Genomic DNA, 16,583 nt, shown 5'->3' with positions numbered 1-16,583 from the left:
TGACGTCAAACTTTGGACATTTGGTCTATCAGGACATCACCTGTATTGAGGCAACAGTGGGGGAATAATCCAGGGGGCAAAAAAAAGATGGGGAAGAATAGAGGGGCAGAGAAAATGAAGTGTGGGGAGTGAAAGGCAAGAGCTACACAGCGAGGGGTATTTCAAACATAAAATCTGTAACTTAATAGCTGTGTGACTTTGGGCAAGCTGCTTTACCTGGCTGAGTCTATCCAATCTGTAAAATGCAACATGAATATCTCCCTCACAGGTGGCTTCCAGTGTGCTGGTAACGTCTTTTACCCTCACCTGAATAAGTTACATTGGGGGGAAAAAAAAAACCAGAAACTCAGAGCTGTACGTTTAAGATTTGCGCATTTTTCTCTATTTATGTTTTACTATACTTCAATTAAAAGGCTTACAAAAAAATTAAAAAGAACACTGCCTTTACAGGGTTGTTGTGAAGATTCAATAAAAAACGTGTTTATAAAGTCTAGCACAGTACTGACACATTAATGCGCTGCCAGGGTCCACAGTCCAGATAGAGGGACCACGAACTTCCTGCCTCTTGGAGCCCAGGGGTCCGGGGTCTTCCTTGGTACAACTTTTACGCTGCGGCTACTCTTCAAGCCTGCTTGACTAAATAACGGGGCCAGTTTAGGTATACGCTAGAAACCAGGCCAACCCGACTCTGTGGGAGAGGAGAGCAAGCTGGTTCTGCGAATCCGAAAACAGAGGAGACACCAGCTACACCTGCAACGTGTCACCCAAGAACCTCCCCCGCGCGGGCAGAAGAACCCCAGCAGCCTAGAGCGACGTTGCCGCGGCGCGCGGTGCACTGTGGGCCAGCAGAGGTACCGCCTCCCCATCAGCTGAAGCTCCCCACATGGCCGGCCGCTGCTGCTCCACCCGGCCCCGCGTCCTCCAAACCTGCGCAGTGAAGTGTGTCTAAACAGCCAATCCGACCACTAGCAGCCGGAGGAGGAGATGGTGCAGGCTCGCAGCTCTGGCTTCCGCCCTCCAGCTCTTCACCGGGGTGGCGGGGTGGGGTCCACCGCTGCGCGTGATGCTGAAAGCCCGGCCCTCTCCCCTCCACTGGGAGGAGCTTCCTCTCCCCCGCCAGGCTTAAGTCAGGTCCCTGCCTTCACCATTAGGCCAACTTTCCTTGCAGCCCAGCGGTTCTAGAAGCTGAGGCCTATCGGGTCGTTGGCAGGACGCAGAACGAAGCAGAGATCACACTGTCTTGTTCACGCTCTGTGCTCCAGCCGAGGTGAGTTTCTCCCGCTGCAGCCCCCACCTCCTCTTCCGCGCCCCGGAATAGAGCAGAGAGCGGGGTCTCTGGAGGAAGTCTGACTCGGTTTCGGATTTGAACTCTGTGTGATCTTGGAAAATTCCTCAGTTTCTTTGGACCTCAGTTTTTAGACCGATAGAGTGAGTTTCTACGTTGGAACTGTAGTGAGGATTAAGTAAAATAAAGTTTTTAAAGCGCTCCGTAAGTTTTAGTTGGCCTCCTCTATTTGTTTGCTTACCACCATGATTTTTGTAGGAACTCTGGCCTTTCTGTGGGATTGCAGAAATACTTAGCTTACTTAGGCACCTGCCTTAGGTTTGGGAAAGTAAAGGCATGTTTTTCCGTTGCCTCAGACCTCTGTTAACAGGGAGACCGGATGGAATCTGAACTGTCATCAGATGGAGTTATTAACTAACTCTTCCCTTCACCTTACCTACTCAGGCTGCAAGACCTCCTAAAATAGTCTCGATGGTTCTGATCAAGCCTGTTACCTTCTCCAAGATCTCAATTTTCTTATTTGTACAGGAGCAATCCCAGTATCATCCTGTATGAAGCAACTGGTTTTTGTTTTGTTTTGTTTTTTTCTGAAAATGGTAATGCTTTGATATTTTCTAGAGATGATTCTTTCTAGGTTACCCAAGAAGAAAAGAAAGAAGGTGATGAAGGCAGGATTTCTTCAAATGTACCCCCCATCCAAGCTGTCACACTCTCTCCACTTTGCCATTGTGTGTTTAGTGTGCTAGTGTGTGTGGGGGGGCATGCGCACGTGTGAGTTTCTATGTATATCTATGGGGCAGGCACTCCAGGAGTGAGGGCTCAAAAAGATGATATGCTCTGACCTGAAGGAGTACCCTGATTTGTGAGGGAAGGCAGTATAAACAAACAATGGCAGCTATGTGCACAGCTATGGGTGCATGGGAGCAGCAAGTGCCAGCTGAAGGGTGAGCTGCTCCTAGCCAGGCAGGGCTGGGACTTTGGGAAGCAAAGTGCGCCGGGACTCAAATAAGTGGTGGCTGGTTCTGCAAAGTCTGAAATCTGGAGTTCGCAATGAAGAGGTGGAAAATGAAGGTGGGAGCCAGGTTAAGAAAGGTATTACTAAGGAATGTAGACTTTATCCTGAAGGTTGGCAAGGACTGTTGGAAGAGTTTGACCCTTGGGGTCACATGGTCAGAGTTAGTGAATGGATTGTGGGGAGAGTGGCCACACTGGAAGCAGAGAAATGGGTGGTTCAGAGCAGTAGCGGTCAGTGGAGGTTGATATAGCTGGGCTGGAGAAAGACTTAAAAAATAGGTATTTTAAAATTCTTTTCACATACATCAAGAAGTACATGAAGTGTTCCAGAAGTCTTAGATTTGATGTTACAGTCCAGAGCAGACTATACCTTTTTAAAAAATATTTACCAATATTAACAGGATTTTTTTTTTTAAAGATTTTATTTATTTATTTGACAGAGAGAGATCACAAGTAGATAGAGAGGCGGGTAGAGAGAGAGAGAGGGAAGCAGGCTCCCTGCTGAGCAGAAAGCCCGATGCGGGACTCGATCCCAGGACCCCGAGATCATGACCTGAGCCGAAGGCAGCGGCTTAACCCACTGAGCCACCCAGGTGCCCTATTAACAGGATTTTTAACCCAGCCAAATAAACTAAATCTTGGCCACATTTACATATTTAAAGTGATTTTCCATGCTAACTTCTTAGGAGTACAATAAGGATATATTATCCTACCCATCACCTGTCAAAACCATAATCTGATAGATAATACCATTATCTATTTGGCAGAAATGCCACATGAACTGAAAAACATTATTCAGATGGCTTTTCAAGACCCCACAGATTACACTATGAACATGTTTGCTTTAACAAGTTGCTATTCAGGGCCTTGAGTCCCTGGTAAGAGAGTATGCAGAAGAGCATGGGTCAGGCACTGTGCAAAGTGCTTTAGATACAGCGTCTCTTTAAAATGAGGGAGGAGTGCTGAAATTCAAACCTTGGTGTGTGCAACCCCAGGCCTTGAACTGTTCCCTCTGTGCTTCGCTGCTGGATTTGACCAGTGCAGTTTTGGACGTGCTACGTCTTACATACCTATAGGACATACTGGTGGAGATGTCCAGAGGGAGTTGAATATCCAGAACTGGGGTGGGCAAAATCAGTGCTTAATGTGGTAACTGAAGACATGAGCTTAACTAGGGAGTGGGAAGAGGACTGGGGACGGAACTCTGAAGGAAACTGACATTATGGGAAGTAGAAGAAAGGCCCATGCACCCATAGAACACTCATGTAAACACTGCTTCCTCTTTTTCCTGTGTTTTCGGGTTCTTGTATCCAAGCAGGAGCTATAGAACCCTCCTCTGAGAAGGGAAGATAACCCCAGAGAGAAGGAATGTAGGTGTAGGTGCTGACTTGGGAATAATGAAACCTGAGTCCCCCCCTCCCTTTTTTTTTTTAATTTTTAATTTTTTAAAAGATTTTATTTGACAGAAAGATCACAAATAGGCAGAGAGGCAGGCTGAGGGGGGGGAAGCTGAGTCCCCGCTGAGCAGAGAGCCCAATGCGGGGCTCGGTCCCAGGACCCCGAGATCATGATCTGAGCCAAAGGCAGAGGCTTAACCCACTGAGCCACCCAGCCCCCCCCTTTTTTTTTTAAAGAACGTCGGGCTTGGGTGCCTGGGTGGCTCAGTGGGTTAAGCCGCTGCCTTCGGCTCAGGTCATGATCTCAGGGTCCTGGGATCCAGTCCCGCATCGGGCTCTCTGCTCAGCGGGGAGCCTGCTTCCCTCTCTTTCTCTCTCTCTGCCTGCCTCTCTGCCTACTTGTGATTTCTCTCTGTCAAATAAATAAATAAAATCTTAAAAAAAAAAAAAAAAGAACGTGGGGCTTGAACTTGCAGCTTGAACTTGGAACCCCAAGATCAAGAATTGCATGCTCCACCGAGTGAACCAGCCAGGTGCCCCTAAAACCTGAGTCCTTATACCTCCCCTCCCCACACACAGCCAGGTTTTCTCGTTCATGCGTAAAACCTCTCCCCAGTTAACAGGCAGGAGAGGGCTGGAACACCAATGTGTGAGGCAGAAGATGAAGAGGAAGTGAAGAGCTGGCAGAGTCTGACTTCTGTCCCAGAGAAAAACATTTGCTCTCTCCTGCGGCCCCTCCATTCTCTCCTTTGGAGCTCTTGTTCTTTGAAGCTCTTCGTTAGGTGTTCTTCTGTGAGCCCTGTTCCCCTATGCCTCAGCCGTTTGGGTTTTCAGTTTCACCATCAAAAGAAGGTGAGAAGCAAGCATCAGGTTTCTTCCTTTTTGCCTTAGACCAGCCTTCTGTTCAAGCTTTCAGCCTAAGTCCATGTGTAATTTCAGAGTTCTCCACTGTGTGCTGGGAAATCTGGGAGAGGCCAACAGGTCCCCTGTTGGGGAACAAGCCCAGGAAACCAGCCACAGACCCTTGGTGGCAGCTGGCAGGCCAGTTCCTCCTGTGAAGTCCAGACATGCTTGCCTGATCCCTGGGGAAGTTTGGTAACAGCCTTGCCTTCAGTTATCTGTGGTTTGCTACTCAGACTGAACATTTTTGCTTTTGTTCTAGCAGAAAAAGGCGGTCTCCATAACCAGGTTATGCTAGGCTATAAAATTCTTCCAGAGTCGGAAGTATTAGGAATGACAATTTTGATATGTCAGCTATACTTACAGTTTATCTTATTTCCTGCTCTACCGTAATATTTTCAGAACTTGGAAACAAAGGTTATATTTATTAAGTTATTGCTGGCAATGAAATCAGTCCCAAGGGAGTGATATCTCTAGTACTGATGAGATTAAGGGAAAAGGTTATTTCTACCTTATTGGCTCTTAGGGTGAGCATTCTTTCTCTTTTCTCTTTTGCTTGGATAATTCCTGTTCATCAGGACTTGACTTGGGCACCTTGCTGGCTTAGTTGGTAGAGCATGCAACATTTTTGGGGGGGAGCAGGTGTGAGAGGGGGAGAGAGAGAAATTTTTTTCCTTTTCTTTTTTTTTTTTTCTTTAGATTGGGGGTTTGGGGCAGAGGAAGAGAGAATCTTAAGTCCCCACAGCCAGTGCAGAGCTGTATCTCACAACCCTGAGATCATGACCTGAGCTGAAATCAAGAGTTGGACGCTTAACTGACAGCCAACCAGGCATCCTGAGTGTGAAACCTTTTTTTTTTTAAGATTTTATTTATTTATTTGACAGACAGAGATCACAAGTAGGCAGAGAGAGAGGGGGGTGGGAAGCAGGCTCCCTGCTGAGCAGAGAGCCCGATGCGGGGCTCCATCCCAGGACCTGGGATCATGACCTGAGCGGAAGGCAGAGGCTTTAACCCACTGAGCCACCCAGGCGCCCCCTGAGTGTGAAACTCTTGATTGTGGGGTTGTGAGTTTGAGTCCCACATTGGGTATAGAGATTACTTAAAAATAAAACCTTAAAAAAAAAAGGCTCAGATATTATCTCCAGGAAGCCATCCTTGCAGGGTTGCTCTTTTCTTGTAGCCCTTGTACAGATTTTGGTCCTGTCTTTACATATTGTGCTGATACCGACTGTCCTCATCACACAAGCCTATAAACTCCAAAACGGCAGGGACTCTGTTTGTGAATGTGTGTGTCTCTTAGGCCTAGCACAAGGCCTGGAATGTTCAGAACATTCGTCATTTGCTGACTGAATGAGTATTCTTGGGCCATTTGGAGACTTCTGATTTTCAGAGTTCTCCAAAGAGGGTTGCTCCAGTCACCCACCTGTTTTGTTCAGTTGGAAGTTTTCTTGGGTCTATAACTTACTGCTTTCTGCTGTGTCTAATTCCCCTTCCTAGAAAGCCGCCTCCCCTTGAATCTTGCTTGGGAAAGTCCGGCTTACTCTTAAAAGCCAATGTCAATATTTCCTGGTCCTTGCCCTAACAGAAGTCATTTTCTTTTCTTCTTTTTTTTTTTTTAATTGAGGCCGGAAGTTTTGTTTTGTTTTGTTTTTATTAAAGATTTTATTTGTTTATTTGACAGAGAGATCACAAGTAGGCAGAGAAGCAGGCAGAGAGAGAAAGGAGGAAGCAGGCTCCCTGCTGAGCAGAGAGCCTGATGTGGGGCTCTATCCCAGGACTCTGGGATCATGACCCGAGCCGAAGGCAGAGGCTTTAACCCACTGAGCCACCCAGGAGCCCCAGTCATTTGCTTTTCTGTAGCATGCTGTGATATGTGCCGTGAGGCACAGGACATAAATGTTAAGACTGTCCGTGTTTACCTGCCCTTTTCTTGCCTTTAACCATTGCTTCCTCCTTGGATCCTTCGCTCTGCCACTTCTCAGCTGTTGATTTGGGGGCAAATAACTTCATTTCTCTCTCTCTCTCTCTTTTTTAATTTAACTTCACTTCTCTTGAGTTTTTTGTTCTGTTTTGTTTTGTTTTTCGTCTAAAAAATGGTCTGCTTACCGTTAAAGAGTCCACTCAGGCCTAGCTGCATGGCAATCAGACCTCTCTGTCAGGGACTAGGAGCATCTCTAGTTTCTGATAGCCTCCTGGGAATGTTCATTTCATCCTGGGAGAAGGGACCTGTTCCTGAATCCATTCTGTCACCTGGTCTCACTCAGACTCATAATGGCTTTTGCCAGTCTTGTCCCGGCCTGAGACATTATGTAGTCAAGGCTGGGTACTTCAGGGAGTCACTCAGCTTGGTCTCTCGGTATCGGAACTCTCTAACACAGGCCTTTAGCCTGGCAGAAGGAAGGGCACCCAGGCCGGTAGTCCGGTTAATGTTTGTCCAGGAGCTCCTGGCCTTAGTTTGTTCGGGCTACCCTGTCTTAGCTGCCTGTTGCTCACAGGCACGTGTGCACAACTGTGTTGTTTGTTCTGTCACCTTTTGCTCTCATTACCACCCATGCTTTATAGGAGTCTTGACCAATGAGGATCAAGCAGCAACACTGACCCCACTCCATTCTCTTCCCGTCTATGTTTCAGGGGGCAATGGCGACTTCGTGTGTCTTCCTGCATACTGGGCAGAAGATGCCCCTGATTGGGCTGGGCACCTGGAAGAGCGATCCTGGCCAGGTGAGAGATGGAGGAAGGAGAGGAGGGCTTCTTATACCTCTGCTAGGGAAATGGCAGAGTTTGGGAGGGTCCCTGAATTTTCTATAGCTGCCCCATTGCTATACTCCATTTCATGTGGTATCAGATAAACCTGCAGGGCAGTGGGAAGAGATAAGAAGAGACCAGCAGTGAGCCCTTGGCTTCCTGAGGTGACTTAGAGGAAGGGCTGAGGGGCCCAGAAGGGCCAAGGGAATAGGGAGGAACCCTTTCCCTAATTGGATCTGCACTGAGTGCTGTGGCAGACATGGGACCTCCCTGTGCCTGGCCCTGTGCTGCTCCCTAATACGGCACTTAATGCTCTGTGCTGTGATCCTGTTTCCCTGTCTCAGACGGGGCTCCTTAAGGGCCAGGCTACTCCCCAGTGCTCAGTCCAGAGGTAGGCACATGGTGGGTGTCGGGGTTTGAAGAATAGCTATGTCAGCTGCTCAGACCAAGGGTTAGCAAACCTTTTCTTAAAGAACCAGATGCTTAATAATTCAGATTTTGCTGGACAAGTGGCAAAATGGGAGCGATTATGTATTTATATAACCATTTAAAGATGTAAAAATCGTTCATAGGTGGAAAAAAAAGGGCAGCTGCTAGCTGAAATTTAATAAACCCTGGTACAGACTCTTCCAGCTTAGGGAGTGTGGGAATAGAGACCTGCTTTCCTAGGGTTGTCCTAACTAGAGATGCAGCTCCCTCCTGGGGCGGGGCATCTTCCCAGGGCTGCTTCCTTGTTCTTTGGAAATTTGAGTCAGAGTTTAGAGAAGTTTAGGGATTAAGTTTGAGAGGGAGTCTGGCAGGGAGAATATAATCTCTTCTCTCTGGGATTTAGGTTGGTATTTGTGGTGTGCTCTGCCTCATTTCCTTTTGCTTTCCTTCCTTCCGCAGCCTAGAACCCTGGAGCCAGGGTCTTTATGCCCTAGGCAGGCACTGACATGGCCCAGGGCAAGTCCAGGAGCTAGGAAAGGGCAGAGGGTGGCAATCAGAACTGGGCAGCCAAGACGGGGGTGGGGGTGGAGTGGGTATGGGATAAGGGAGAGCTGAGGAGAGTACATCTGGATAGTAAGAGCTGTACCTAGATGGGGATCATAAATGGCAAGGCCCTGGGACCCTTGGTTCTGCTTCTGATGCCAGGTTTCTAGTCTATTTTCTAGCAGATTGGCTGACCTGTCCTCCTACTTCTGTCTGCTTTCTTCTCTCCTAACAGAGGGCTCTGGGCCTAGCTTCCATCTCACTTTTCTGCCTTCCTTAAATTTCTCCCCGTTTCTTCTGCTTCCCTGAACTCCCAGAGCTCAGTTGGTCTACAGGGCTCTATAAGGGTCTCTCCGTGTGTCCTTAGCCTATGAATTATTTACCTGTGTATCATGTTTCTCTAACCAGCTCCTCAGGTCTAGAGAACCAGTCTCTATGACTTACACTTCTATTCCCTGTCGGTGTATCCGTCCATCTGCTGAGCATCTAACTGGGAATACGATGTTAATTTTTCCTGGGCTGCACTGAGATTGCTTGAGTAGGAGGAAATCTTGGGGGTTACTGAGTTGGCACAAAAGGTTTAGAGTTTCTGAAGAGGCTTCTGCTCCCCTAGACTAGAGCCATCTTTCATCTTCTCGCCCCTACTTTCTTTTTTTTTTTTTTTTTTTAAAGATTTTATTTATTTATTTGACAGAGAGAGATCACAAGTAGACAGAGAGGCAGGCAGAGAGAGAGAGAGGGAAGCAGGCTTGCTGCTGAGCAGAGAGCCCGATGCGGGACTTGATCCCAGGACCCTGAGATCATGACCCGAGCCGAAGGCAGCGGCTCAACCCACTGAGCCACCCAGGCGCCCCTCGCCCCTACTTTCTGATGACTGCAGTGGTACATTCCTGTCCCTCCCCCAGCAGTGTCCCTCAGGAGGGCAGTTTCTGGCCTAGGCCAACAGCTGAAATCTCTGCTTCTCTCATCTGGCAGGTGAAAGCAGCTGTCAAGTACGCCCTGAGTGTAGGTTACCGCCACATTGACTGTGCTGCTATCTACGGCAATGAGACCGAGATCGGGGAGGCCCTGAAGGAGAATGTGGGACCTGGCAAGGTGAGGATGGGGGCTACAGAGGGCTGGGGTGAGAAGGCTGGGCGCCTGGCTGGAGGGATCTGGCAGCATCTTCCTTCTAAGTCCTCTCTCGCAGAGGTGAGGGTGGGTGAGACTGGGTGCCCACAACTCCTCTCACTGTGGGCCCTGCCCCATGGACCAGGCGGTGCCGAGAGAGGAGCTGTTTGTGACTTCGAAGCTGTGGAACACTAAACACCACCCTGAGGATGTGGAACCTGCCCTCCGGAAGACACTGGCTGACCTCCAGCTGGAGTATTTGGACCTGTACCTGATGCACTGGCCTTACGCATTTGAGTGAGCCTTGCCAGGGTTTTCATCCGGGCAGTCGGGTATTGGGGGAGTCGTGTTAGTGACCTGTAAGGCACAGTAGCAGAGCAGGAGGGGAACATGCCTCAGCTCGCCACGGGAACCCAGCCTTCTGTGCTATTGTGTTGGGAGTTCAGCTACAGAAAAGGAGCGTAACCTCCCATGGTGGGTATCCCAGGGGCACGTGAGTGGTCCCTGCTGCTCCCTTTATTCATTCCAGAAACTGCTAGCTTCTGCTGAGCTAAGCCTAGGGTTGCAGTGGAGAATCAGCTCCAACAGAGGCTGTGAAAGGAGCCTCACGGTCAGCTCTGTGCTGTCCTAGAAGACGGTTGCCAGAGCCTGCAAGGAGGAGGAGGAAGAAGGAATTCAGAAAGGTTTCTCAGAGGAGAGGAGATACAGTCTGGGTCCAGAAAAAAGAGGGGAGGGAATAGACATTCTATAGAGAGTTAATGCCTGTGTCATGACCTGAAAGGGCGAAAAACCACGCTTGTTTCTTATTCTTGGCGTTTGGCCCTTTCTGGGCTTAGTATGAGGACACAGAGGGACGGGATGGGCAAGTAAGGCAGAAGCCTTGCATTTGTGCCCACTCGTGGGGGGGTTGTGTTTCACCTAGGCGGGGAGACAACCCTTTCCCTAAGAATGCCGATGGGACTATCCGCTATGATTCTACCCACTACAAGGAGACCTGGAAGGCTCTGGAGGCACTGGTGGCTAAGGGGCTGGTACGGGCACTGGGCCTATCCAACTTCAGCAGTCGACAGATCGATGATGTGCTCAGTGTGGCCTCCGTGCGCCCGGCTGTCCTGCAGGTGAGCATAGCAGAGCAGATCTGTTGGTTTGCGGGGGGGTGTGTGTGAACAAAAACGTGAGTGAGCAGATGATGGGTCTCCTCACGGAGATGGCTAACAAGTTTTCAGAACTGTTGCTGTAGAACTTCTCTACATAGAGTAGGGCATTGGGGCACCTGGGTGGCTCAGTCCATTAAGTGTCTGCCTTCAGCTCAGGTCATGATCCCAAGGTCCTGGGATCAAGCCCCGCATTGGGTTCCTTTGGAGCAGGGAGCCTGCTTCTCTCTCTCTCAAATAAATAAATAAAATCTTGAAAAGGAAGGGAGGTAGGTAGATAAGTAGATAGATAGATAGATACTGAGTTAACTGTACTGGAATTTTAAAAAGGGCTAGCGGCACCTGGGTGGCTCAGTCAGTTAAGCTGCTGCCTTTGGCTCAGGTCATGATCTCAGGGTCCTGGCATCCAGTCCCGCGTCAGGTTCCATGCTCAGCAGGGAGTCTGCTTTCACCTCTTCCTCTGCCTGCTGCTCTGCCTACTTGTGTTCTCTCTCTGTCCCTCTAATAAATAAAGAAGAGGGGGGGTTAAAAAGTCTTTTTGATTCGGGGCGCCTGAGTGGCTCAGTAGGTAAAGCCTCTGCCTTCGGCTCAGGTCATGATCTCAGGGTCCTGGGACTGAGCCCCACATCTGGCTCTCTGCTCAGCTGGGAGCCTGCTACCCCACCCCTCTCTGCCTGCCTCTCTGCCTACTTGTGATCTCTCTCTCTCTCTATCAAATAAATAAAATCTTAAAAAAACAAAAAAAAAAAGGGGCGCCTGGGTGGCTCAGTGGGTTAAAGCCTCTGCCTTCGGCTCAGGTCATGGTCCCAGGGTCCTGGGATCGAGCCCCACATCGGGCTCTCTGCTCAGCGGGGAGTCTGCTTCCTCCTCTCTCTCTCTGACTGCCTCTCTACTTACTTGTGATCTCTGTCTGTCAAATAAATAAATAAAATATTTTTTAAAAAAAGTCTTTTTGATTCAAGCACAATGGAAATAAATGTGAATAATGTACATATAAAGGGTAAGGTTATGTCAGGGAGAACAAGTAGTACGTATTGGTTTATATCAAACACAAGAATATTAGAAAGCCGAAAATAAAGACAGACATTGAAGTGTGGGAAGAGAATTAAATGGACAGTGGAAGATGGAGAATGGGAAAAGTGGGCCAAGGGAAAGTGGGGCAGTCAGCAATGCAAGATGGGCAGAGATGCGCACGACTGGGTGGGACCCCGCAAGCTGGGCGGGGCCAGCCTGTAGTGGTGGGTTTTTTCTTGTTTTAGGTGGAATGTCACCCATACTTGGCTCAGAAGGAGCTGATTGCCCACTGCCAAGCACGCGGCCTGGAGGTGACTGCTTATAGCCCTCTGGGCTCCTCTGATCGAGCTTGGCGTGATCCTGATGAACCGGTCGTACTTGAGGAGCCAGTAGTCCTGGCCCTGGCTGAAAAGTATGGCCGGTCCCCAGCTCAGATCCTGCTCAGGTGCGGGCAGTGTTGGGGAAAGGAGGTGGGTGAGGGCCCCTGGGTTGGGAGGCCAGGGTTGAGGCCTTGTCCTGAATGAACCTGCTAATCCTGATATGTAATTGGGGGGAAGCTAACCTGAGGCATGTCCCCTATTCCCCTGCAGCTCAGGGACTCTAGGATTTTTGAGAAGGCTGCGTGGTGAGGAGACAGTGCTTGTGAGGACTGACTCCTCTTCCTCATGCGCTTCAATCCCCACCTTAGGTGGCAGGTGCAGCGGAAAGTGATCTGCATTCCCAAGAGCATCACCCCTTCACGTATCCTCCAGAACATTCAGGTACTTGGTGGTGGGTTGTGTCGTCTTTAACCCATGGTGCACAGTCTGGCTCTGATTCTGCCGGGCAAGAAGGCAGTGTTCTGGAATCTCAACTTCTGCACATGAAACTGGCTTTTCTGACCCCCTCTTCCCATCCCCAGGTGTTTGACTTTACGTTTAGCCCAGAGGAGATGAAGCAGCTAGATTCCCTGAATAAAAATTGGCGATACATTGTGCCCATGCTCACAGTGAGTATATATCAGCTGCCAGAGTTAGGGAAGGTAAGATTTGGGGAGGAATTCTGGCCCCAGTCTGGCCTCAACCTTGGTGGTCAGCGGGATGTTGTTGGTAGGATTGCTGTCCTGGACACAGCAGGCTCCTTTTTATTAAGCTTGGAGAAGTAGTATGGTTCGGGGTAAAGCACTATATATAGCCTGTGAGTCCCAGTCCTGCCTCGATATCTTGTGACTTAGAACAAGTTATTTCACTTTTACAAGCCTCAGTTTTTTGTCTATAAAATCCTAGTTCCTGGTATCATAGCAAGTTCTCAGTAAATAGTATAAATGAGAGGAGCCTAGAAGGCCACCTTAACCTTGGTAGAGGGATTGAGGTTGGGTTGAAGCCTGTTACAGATAAGAAAATAAATATTCCTTATTTCAGCTGAGACCTTAAGCTCTTAGGCTCAGGTATATACGAGGCTATGGTTTGCTGGAATGCTGTTGACACTGGCATTCTCTGAGGCCCAGGTCCTGCACTACCATCTGGCATAGTGCTCTGTATACAGGTGGTGATCAGGAAGATTCAGGGAAAGATGCTGTGTCTTTGGAATGTGAGCTCCTGCTAATAGAGCCATCTCTCTGTTTCTCTTTCCAGGTGGATGGAAAGAGGGTCCCGAGAGATGCAGGGCACCCTCTGTATCCCTTTAATGATCCGTACTGAGACCCCCACTTCCTGGTTTCCTATCCAGCTCTCTAGCCCCAAGGTCCTCCCACCTGCGGAAAGGAGTTAATAAAGCCATTGGAGCATTCACACTATTTGCTGGTCTTACTTGTCTGGTCAGACCTGAGATGGAAATTGTTTCCTTTAGGAATGCTGGACTGAGGGACGCTGGATGCCACCTGCCTCAAGCCCAGACTTCCTTTCTTTTTTGTTTCTGGAGAAACGGGTGTGTGGCTCAATTCCATTTCTAGTTTCTTGAATTAGGTACCTTGAGGGAGTAGCGCCTTCTAGTGGCAGCTCTCAGTGCTACATGCTGTCCCAGGGTGTCTCAGGGTGAGAGATCAAGGTACTAAGAGTCCTGTGGTTTCCTGGCACTTCTGGGGCTGGGTCTTCAGTTCCCACCCCACCTCACCCCCTTGTTCAGCGCCTACTTTTAGGACTAGGAAGAGCCAAAAGCCAAAACGTCTGAACTATTCAGAAGTTCAGGAGTCCTATGTTGCCAAGTCAGGGAAGGTGGCTGTGGATAGAAACTTTGTCTCAGACACTTCAGTCAGTGTGCATAGGCTATCTGAAGGAGGTAGAGTGAGTCTGAAAACTTGTCACTCTGCACCTATCTTAAGGTCCTGTCTTAGGTATTTTCTAGTCCCGCCAAAGGCCACTGAAGTTTTAGGAGGGTTTTTGAAAAATTCTTCTAAGTCACATAAAAAAATTTCAGTTTTCCAGTGGAACCATTCTCTTCAATAGGGATTAATTAGTTAAAAGAGGTGAGTGGGAGTAGTCTTCCATGCAAATTGGATAGGTTATGGGGAAAGCCTTGAAACTGCAAGAAGGTGTTGGGAAAACCTAAGGAGAAGTCCTCTGTGATAGAAACTGAAAGTGAGTGGGGGTAGAATGGCATGAAATAATGCTGAAATTAGGTAGGGCCTGGTGATGGAGAGAATAGGAAACAGTTAAGATTCTGCATTTAGGGGCGCCTGGGTGGCTCAGTGGATTAAGCCGCTGCCTTCGGCTCAGGTCATGATCTCAGGGTCCTGGGATCGAGCCCCACATCGGGCTCTCTGCTCCGCAGGGAGCCTGCTTCCTCCTCTCTCTCTGCCTGCCTCTCTGCCTACTTATGATCTCTCTCTCTCACTGTCAAATAAATAAAATAAAATCTTAAAAAAAAAAAAAAAAGATTCTGCATTTATCCTGAATGTAGCAGGAAGCCAAAGAGTTTGGAGCAAGACTTAACTTGGTTTGGTAAGTGTCTCAGCAACACAGCACTGGTGCTGTGGAGAGAATGGATCACATGGATTAAAAAGTAGATGGAGGGGGCGCCTGGGTGGCTCAGTGGGTTAAAGCCTCTGCCTTCGGCCCTGGGATCGAGTCCCACATCGGGCTCTCTGCTTGGCAGGGAGCCTGCTTCCTCCTCTCTCTGCCTTCCTCTCTGCCTGCCTCTCTGCCTACCTGTGATCTCTGTCAAATAAATAAATAAAATCTTAAAAAAAAAAAAAAAAGATGGAGGGAAGCATGCTGGAAGTTAGTCTTTTTCTCTGATCCTTCTATCTGGAAGAACCCACCACTTAGCCCATTGTGTGGTTAACGCCAGTTACTTAAATGATGGGTTTAGCTGTCACTTTGTCTTTGACATCTTTCTTGACCTTGTGGCGTGCTATACAATTCCATAGTTTCTTCACATACTTGATCTAAGTTTCTACAGTTATGAGGTAGTTTAAATACGTATTACTTTGCTAGGCCCACTGTAACAGTACCACAGAATGGGTGACTCTAAAACTTGTTTCTCACACTTACGGAAGCTACAAGTCCAAGGTCAAGGTATCAGCAGGATTGCTTCCTTCTGAAGGTCATGAGGGACGGATTTGTTCCAGGCCTTTTTCCTTGGCTTATAGGTGGCTATCTTCTGTGCCTTTATATTCTCTATGTATGTCCAAATCTCTTTTTTTTTTTTTTTTTTGGCTACTAGAAAAAACTTTATTATTCCCATTATAAAGGCTGGGTCTTTAGAGGATGAGGGAGGGAATTCTGTTGGGAGAAGAGGCCCCTACTTATTTGCTGGTGGTGAGCAGGTTCCATAGGACCATGATGGCCAAGTCCCCATGATGTAGCAGTCCTTGCTGACCAGCTTGGAATTTTTGCCCTTGCCACTTTTCGAGATTGCAGTCACATCTCTTTCACATTCTCCAGCACCAGTTTACAGTATCGGTCTCCAAATAGCCACATTCTAAGGTACTGGGAGTTAGGACTTAAGTATATAAATTTGGAGAGGACACGATTCAGCCCATATCAAGAAGCAGAAGGTATAAAAAATTATTCACTAATAAACTGCTTAAAAATTCTTCCTGATTCACATTTCACCGGGCTTAACTTTAGCACTGCTCTGTTGACATCTTTGTCTAATCACTGGATAACACAGCACACATCCATGGCAAAGTGAAGTTGCAAGTCTTGTAGGGGATGTTGGGGAACTTCATACAACATAACAAAAGCCATTGAAAAATGAGATCTGCTCCCTGATATGACGAAGTGGAGATGCAATGTGGGGGGGTTGGCGGGTAGGAAAAGAATAAATGAAACAAGATGGGATCAGGAGGGAGACAAACCGTAAGAGACTCAATCTCAGAAAACAAACAGGGTTGTGGGGTGGGGGGAAGGAGGGGTAGGGAGAGGGTGGTCGGGTTATGGACATTGAGGAGGGTATGTGCTATGGTGGGTGCTGTGAAGTGTGTAAACCTGGTGATTCACAGACCTGTACCCCTGGGGCTAATAATATATGTTAATTTTAAAAAAATGAGATCTGATAGTTAACCAAAAAAAAGATAAAGATACTAGACTTCAAGAGGATGTTTGGAATATCAAAGTATTAAGGAAGGCTCTTCGGAAATCTGAATTCCTCAAGTATTTTTGCAAAAAGGATTCTTCATATGATTTTTGTTTTGGATAAATGGCCACAGATGCAGAATTTTAAAATGAGACTTACCTTTTTAAGACGACATTCTAAAAGAAAAGAATGCTTGCTGGTCAATGGCTAGCACTACCACATTCTGGTTTCTTTTTTTTTGTTTTGTTTTGTTTTTTTTCCACATTCTGGTTTCTTATATCAAAATTTTTTATATGCAAATAAAATCTAAGACCTCTCACAGACTGCCTTGTGTCTGCAAGAGAGGAGGGTTTGTCTTACATTCAGGAAAAAAAAAAAGACTTCGTGGCATTGTGTAGGAGAAGGAATGTGACCCTGTAGTCAAAGGTTGGCAAACTTAAAAAAAGAATACTTGAGGGGCGCCTGGGTGGCTCAGTGGGTTAAAGCCTCTGCCTT

At 47.9% G+C, this 16,583-nt stretch overlaps 1 protein-coding gene across 1 annotated transcript; it reads left to right on the top strand.

Moving 5' to 3' along the window:
- The first annotated feature begins 1,115 nt into the window (after positions 1 to 1,115).
- On the top strand, positions 1,116 to 13,365 carry AKR1A1 (aldo-keto reductase family 1 member A1). The gene is made up of 9 exons (XM_046007860.1): positions 1,116 to 1,267; positions 7,228 to 7,317; positions 9,289 to 9,408; positions 9,569 to 9,720; positions 10,346 to 10,541; positions 11,837 to 12,036; positions 12,280 to 12,352; positions 12,493 to 12,579; positions 13,205 to 13,365. The coding sequence occupies exons 2-9, from the start codon at positions 7,234 to 7,236 to the stop codon at positions 13,268 to 13,270; spliced, it is 978 nt and encodes a 325-aa protein (XP_045863816.1). The 5' UTR covers positions 1,116 to 1,267; positions 7,228 to 7,233; the 3' UTR covers positions 13,271 to 13,365.
- The last annotated feature ends 3,218 nt before the right edge of the window (positions 13,366 to 16,583 follow it).

Source organism: Meles meles, chromosome 1 (genome assembly GCF_922984935.1).
Source record: "Meles meles chromosome 1, mMelMel3.1 paternal haplotype, whole genome shotgun sequence".
Lineage (NCBI taxonomy): Eukaryota > Metazoa > Chordata > Mammalia > Carnivora > Mustelidae > Meles > Meles meles.
The sequence above is the reverse complement of the archived record's forward strand: the minus strand, read 5'-3'. Positions and strand labels throughout refer to the sequence as shown.